This window comes from Limulus polyphemus, unplaced genomic scaffold, assembly GCF_000517525.1.
Source record: "Limulus polyphemus unplaced genomic scaffold, Limulus_polyphemus-2.1.2 Scaffold214, whole genome shotgun sequence".
Classification (NCBI taxonomy): Eukaryota; Metazoa; Arthropoda; class Merostomata; order Xiphosura; family Limulidae; genus Limulus; species Limulus polyphemus.
Genome location: NW_013665824.1, coordinates 715,426 through 722,403, shown reverse-complemented (window position 1 = coordinate 722,403; position 6,978 = coordinate 715,426). Strand labels below are relative to the sequence as shown.

At 29.4% G+C, this 6,978-nt stretch overlaps 1 protein-coding gene across 1 annotated transcript in view; it reads left to right on the top strand.

Moving 5' to 3' along the window:
• LOC106478475 (exostosin-2-like) overlaps positions 1 to 6,972 on the top strand; it is a 35,071-nt gene extending 28,099 nt beyond the window's left edge. The window contains 3 exon segments of the mRNA XM_022382071.1: positions 1,381 to 1,477; positions 2,106 to 2,249; positions 4,669 to 6,972. Of these exon segments, the coding sequence (XP_022237779.1) occupies positions 1,381 to 1,477; positions 2,106 to 2,249; positions 4,669 to 5,019 (592 nt within the window). The 3' untranslated portion in view covers positions 5,020 to 6,972.
• Positions 6,973 to 6,978: the final 6 nt, after the last annotated feature.

Here is a 6,978-nt window from a genome sequence, read left to right as displayed (position 1 = left end):
ATTATTATACATTATATATGTATATAGATTATTGCTATTTTGAAATATGTTCTTAAAGTTATTTTTCCTAAAATGTAGAACGGTAAATAAAGAAGTAAAGCTAACAATTACCTCTTTTAGTTACGACCTTTATACTTGGTTGCTGCTTCATGTAGGTTGCTAAGCCTTGAAAAATTTTGCACGTGGAGGATATGAAACAAAATTTTTTTAGGGGTTATATATATACTTGAATAACTAAAAAAATCATAAATTACTACATCAATACCAAAGAATTCTACTATAATTTATCAAACTTAGTAACTAAGCTGTATTTGGGTCTAAAATAATATGAAATTTTGAGCAGACTATAAACACAACCTACCTCATTAAAATCTTGGTTCAAAAGAAAGAAATGGCATTAGTTACGTCAGAAAGGCTGAGAAAATCACTAGGGAGACATTCTGAGCTTCCAATTGGTTTTTCATGTCATAGAAGTAAGTGTATATAAGGAAGTGTTTCCAAAAATGAAAAGAGGTGGGCAGGGTGCCACTGTGATTTATTACGTGAGCAATATCTTAGCAAATAGAAAAGATAAGACCTTCTTATTTTATATTCTAGCTTGTCAATATCTGTGATTTGAGTTTCTCATTCGTATGAAACTATAGACTTAGTATTTTGACTTCAGAAACATCTAATTTGAACCAGTGCTGCATTGAACATATCACATGACACAAAAATCGATGATTATGTGTTTTTTTAATATTTACTTCTAAATTAACATATTGAGTAATGTATAGTTCTAAAATTTGAATTATAATCTACATTTTGATACCAAACATTGACATAAATTCATGAAATAGTAGTTCAATAAAATTTTGAACGTGAGTCAACAAATGAGATGACATGGCCTTTCACCTGTGACCTGTCTCGAAAGGGTTAATAAGCCTAAAAACTAATTGATTAGCAAATACCACTAATTTCTCAGCTCGATTCCAGAATAATTTTGTAAATATTTTTGTGTAAAAAAATAATAGTAACTTTTTGGTATAAAAAATCTTTGAATTTCCTTAAATTCTTTTGATACACTATTAAAGATTTTATATATATGGCATTTTGAGATGTCTTTTCCTTACCAAAATAATCTTGTATTTATATAGGATTCAAAGAATATTAAGCATTGTTACTAGTAATTAATTCTTGTAAATTATTCAACTGGCAAGTTGTTCAAGATGCAAAAAAATATATAAGCTTAATCTGTCATTTGATTTACACCTTGTCATCGAGTTATAACAGTTATACTAATTGTGCTTCACATTTATTTTTAGTGAATTAAAGATTTTGTTTTTTTTGGTACTTAATTCAAACTACATAGTAATATATGTCTGAAACATAATTTTGCAGGTTTTATCCATATGACGAGATTGAAACAGAAGCAGTTTTGGCAATCGATGATGATATTGTGATGCTTACAGCAGATGAACTGGAATTTGCGTATGAGGTAAAAGTTGGTTGTTTCTGGTAATTGTATTTTCATTTATGGACACACTAAATATTTTTATACTGAAAGTTCATAAACTTCTCAGAACCACAAAATAAATGAGCCAAAAGTAGCATGTCAGCCAAAATGAGTTTAGTAACTATGTTTTTATAAACTTACTATATCTTTGTATTGTTTTTTTTAATGTTCTATAGTTCTAGAGAAATCAGGCCTCTCTTTTGTTCATTTCTTATTTCTAGACAACAAAAAACTAATTTCTTTTATTATTTTTTTCTTGAGGCATATCAAACTTGTTTGCCTTGACAAATAGCAATATATTATCATTTCATTAATATATAGTTTTCCTTAAGTTTATGAAGAAGTACTGACACTAAATTGATCATTTAGCACAACTTAATATCACATATTGATATTAAAAGAAAATTTAATTTAAGATTTGTGATGCTCTTTTTTTTTTTTATATCACATATTGATATTAAAAGAAAATTTCATTTAAGATTTGTGATGCTCTTTTTTTTTTTTTAAATTATGTTTTACTTGTCACATCCAATCATTCAAACAATCATTTCCAAATAATTCTTTCTTTTTGAATCTCCCATGACACAATAATGTTATGATTGTATGGCAGGTATGGCGGGAATTTCCAGACAGAATTGTGGGGTTTCCATCACGAGTCCACTTGTGGGATAATAATACTGGCAAATGGAAATATGAATCTGAATGGACCAATGAAATATCTATGGTACTTACAGGGGCTGCCTTCTATCACAAGGTAAGATTGTCAAAATATTTTTGAAACTCGCAAAGTATACTTTAAACAACAAGATGAATAATTAGTGCTATCATCCTTAAGTGAGTTGCTGTGTAGAATGTTATATGTATAATATAAATTTGTAAACAAAGGTGGTAGTATTTGCCAATAAATCAAATTTTAATATCTCTTACACAATTGTTTTGCCTTCTATGAAATTTTGTTAAATGTATACGAGTACTGTTTCTCACAAAGAATCTGTGCACCACAAGGTAGTGTGTTTAAACTCTTCTAATTACATATTGTTCAAAGTATTTGTAAATTGAAACAAACTCTTAAAAGAAAAGCTAAAACAAATGTAAATGAAATAGCAAAGGGATTTGACAATGTTTGGCTTAAAAAGTGGTGCTAGAAATATGGGTATGAGTCTCCTCCTTCCACTATTTTGATTTCAACACACAGTCCATTATTTCTATGCAAAGGTACATGTACTGTGCATGGCATTAAATGTTACATTCATCTGTCTTTGGTGGCTTCAAGTACTTTCTAATGAGCTCCTTACTCAGGAGCCCTCATTTACAGCATTAACTGTATTGCATCTAATGGGTGCATGTGGCCTTGTTCTTCCACAGATTAAAAATAACACTGTCAGAGTTGAAATATGTTTAATAAAAAGTTTTATTTAATTTTACACGTAAAAAATTTTAAGATCACAGATATTGATTTTGGGGTTGATTTCAGTTTACTGTAAATGAAAACAACAACCTGTTGTATTGATCTTATAAGATATTTACATTGAAAATAGTATGGGAAACAACATAACTTCCCCATTTGGTTATGAAGGTCAACTTTGATTTTGTTTATATTTACACTCAGCAAAATGCTGTTACTTGAATGTCTAATATAGTGATGTAAATACTTTAGGAAAATATGTATACTCTTAGCTAATATGCAGTTATGTGGATGAAATTATTAATGATTCACAGTTGTGTTGGTAGTCATGTATTCACTGTGTTGGTAGTACAATCCTAATTTTACCAAACAGATTTCATTATTAATTAATTATTTGTTACCTGTTTTTGCATGACAGTGCCACATGATGTCAGATGTTTCAATGTAGTACTATTTACAATAATCGACTATTTATTAAAATAAAATAAAAAGAAACAATTATTGATTTTATTCCATCATGTATGAAAAGTTCAGTTAGTAATTCCTAATTTTATATATTGTATTTTATACACAATATATATCAAGCAGCACATGAGTTAATAGAAATTGGATTTCAGTTGTGTTAATAGTATATAGTATAGGTAAGCTTATATGCTTAGCCAGTTGCATCAGTAGCTTTTTCCTTTTTTTGATCACTTTGTTTTGGATTTGAATTATGTTCAATGTAACTGCAGGATTTAATTTAATCACAATTATTACAATATAAATGAAAGATAAAAACTGTTGTTGAGTTGGGCTTATATTTTATAATAAAATTATAGTGAGTATAAGATAAACACAGAATAACACTCTCCTGTTTCATTACAGTGATAAATGACTTTGTTACCTTAAGTGCAAGCACTATCAATTCTTCTTTAGTTGGTTTAACTGTATTATATATGTATAAGCCATCTCTTGTCTGTTCATGTGGTGATGACTGTTGCAAGTCAGGTAAAAGCTTTCATTAATAAGGACAAGTATAGTTCTGAAATTAGTTAAATTTAGTGTATGTTATTAGGAAGTGAGTAACATTTCAAAAACTGAGATTATCAAGGTAAGTGATTGAGAAAGCATTGTTTAGCTAAGTAGCTGTGCCACTAAATAATTAATTATGTTTAATACCTAAAATTTAATTGAGAAACTAAAAGCTTTTAGTTTTACAAGTAAGTTTTAGGGTTATTGTAAATTGCTACATGAAAATCAAACATAGAACAAATTGGGTTTGACTTGTCATCATTAAGAAATAGTGTAGTTTTTCTGTTTTGCACAATTGAAAAATATGAATATTATTTGATTACTCTTAAATAATAATTTTTTCAGAAACTTTTGAAAAGTCTGTAGTATTATTCCAAACGATCTGGAAAGTCCAAAAACACTTAGACTTGATCTTGTTATATACAAAAGTGTCCAGATTGTTTTGGATCACTTCTTCTTACATGTATGAATGTATCTCTTTGTATAAAGATTTTGACCTTTGTTTTTTTTTGTTCATACTTGGTTAGATTGAGAAGTAACATTAATTTAATTGTAAACTAATTACAGTTAAATATTTTTAATAAATCTCTTTTCATAGCCTGTATGTTTGGTTCAAAGCATTTAATTAACATGGCTAAGAAAAAATAGACCGTCACTTGGGTAATTCCCTAGCAGGGAAGGTTGTCAGTTTAAAATCTTTCATTAATGCATTTATATTACTACATTAAAAACAAATTTAATTTTTTATTTTTAGTATTATAGCTACTTGTATACTACGTCTCTACCTGGTGACATTAAGACATGGGTGGATTCACGAATGAATTGTGAAGATATTGCCATGAACTTTCTTGTGGCTAATATCACTGGTAAGGCTCCAATCAAAGTGACTCCACGAAAGAAATTTAAGTGTCCTGAATGCACTAATGTAGAAATGTTATCTGCTGATGTTATTCATATGGCTGAGAGATCAGAATGCATCAACAAGTTTGCACAGGTGTATGGAAAAATGCCTTTGAAGACTGTAGAGTTTCGTGCTGACCCAGTACTTTACAAAGATAACTTCCCAGAAAAATTAAAACGATTTAACAACATAGGAAGTTTGTGAATTAAGTATCAGAAATATTAAAAAAAAATATCTCTAACTTACTGTCACTTTAAGTTTACTTTTGTATAAAGATTTCTGGATAATTTTGAAAGTGAATGCATCTTGTGAATCTTAAAATATTCATTTTTAAGTTCAGAAGTTAATATCAGTTTTACTTGCTCTTATGAAAACGTATGTTTGATTTTGTATCGAATGAATTGCAAGATTAAGTTTTAGTAGTAAATTAAAGTTAAATATCTGTTCTATCAGTTTTATAGTAAGTATGTTTTGTCTCAAATTTAAAGTGACAACTCCTGTTAAAGCATTTACATAGGTTGTGGAAACTTTTCTGAATTGTGGGGAAGAAGCTGGAATTCATTATGTTCTTCCTTCTGTAAAACGTATTGAAATTTGACTTCCATATCTCGTTTATAAAATGTACACTGTTTATTATAATGGCATATTTTGTTGAATTAATTTTTTGTTTTTATGGCTTTTATTTGTTTTGTTTGTAATTGCATTATGTAATTTTTTTTTAATGAGCCTAACAAGCTTGTGTTGTTGCACTTTTAATTGTGATTAAGAAGCAAGATAACCTTCTACAATGCTGCACTGTTGCTGCTCAGTGCTGAGAGGTATGTGTTATAATATTATTCAACAGTCCATGGGCAAGAAGACTGATTATAATTCTATCATTTTTTATCAGTTCTTTTTTCTGTTTCTAGAAATCTTTTGACCAATTATTCAGCAGCATTTTTGCTGAAATTTATCTTCAGCTTTATTTAGCTTTTCTTCTTTACTTGTTTACATAATCACACATCAATGAATGAGTCACTTAGAATTTACCAAAATTATCAATGGGCCGCTCATAACTAAATGGAACTCCTTAGCAATTTCATTCATGTTCAGTTCATCAGCAAATTGATCACATTATCTTGGTTCATTTCATTGTTGATTTTGGAAAGTTCTTTAAATGCTGAGAAGCTTCTCTCAGCTGTAACATTTAATACTAGCAAGGTATGGATTTTAGAGAGCAAAATATTAGAGGATGGGACAACCTTAAACACATCAATTAAAGCTGTGGTACTTGTAACTTAATTGATATTCAAGGATTGAACATTCCTATTGGCTATATAAATCAAATCTGATTGGGTTCATAGCTGATGTTCTGTATGACTAAAACTGGGTCTTTTGAAAAATGACTTTGTTTATAGAATAACATTTTCTCCAATTCTCTGCAGCTGATTTCCTTGTTCATTGTTATGTGAATCCAGTAGGTTTACAATTTCCCATGGAAAAGCCAGAATGCCTTGGTCAAGTTGCCATTTCATTTTACCAATGGTAATATCCAAAGCTTCAAAATACTACTGCCTAAAGAATGTTTTTGGCATTTCAAATTGCTGAGGATCAGTTCTATTGTTTAGACACTTCAGCAATCTCTTGACTTTGAGTAGTGTTGGTTCTTCAGTTATTTTTGCTCCTTTGGTTATGACCAAATCGTAGAATATATATATAAATCCTTGTCAATTCTTTGTCATGCCAGGAATGCTAGAGTGATTTCAACTGACTGCAGATCTTGCAAAGAGCAGTATTTTGTTTGTAGAAATTGGAAACTTTGCTCTGTTACACTGAATTTAAGATAAGCTAATGTTAGCTTAAAGCACACCTTGAAATGTTCCAACTGTGCAAGAAACCTTTAGCTATATTGTCATACTCATCATTACAAGACAAAATGATTTCTAGCCATCATTCCACAACTGTTTGGTAATGTATGAGAAAAGCATTGATGGCACCTTTTCTAACATCCATCAGGTGGGATAGAGTGATTTGATGGAAATTTCCTAAAACTAAAATTATTTTTGGGATATCTCAGAAGCTGCTTGGCTGAATACTAAACAACAGTAGTACTATTACTACACTCAGTGTACATGTGTGTTTATATATATATATATATATATATATGCACACACACACACACAC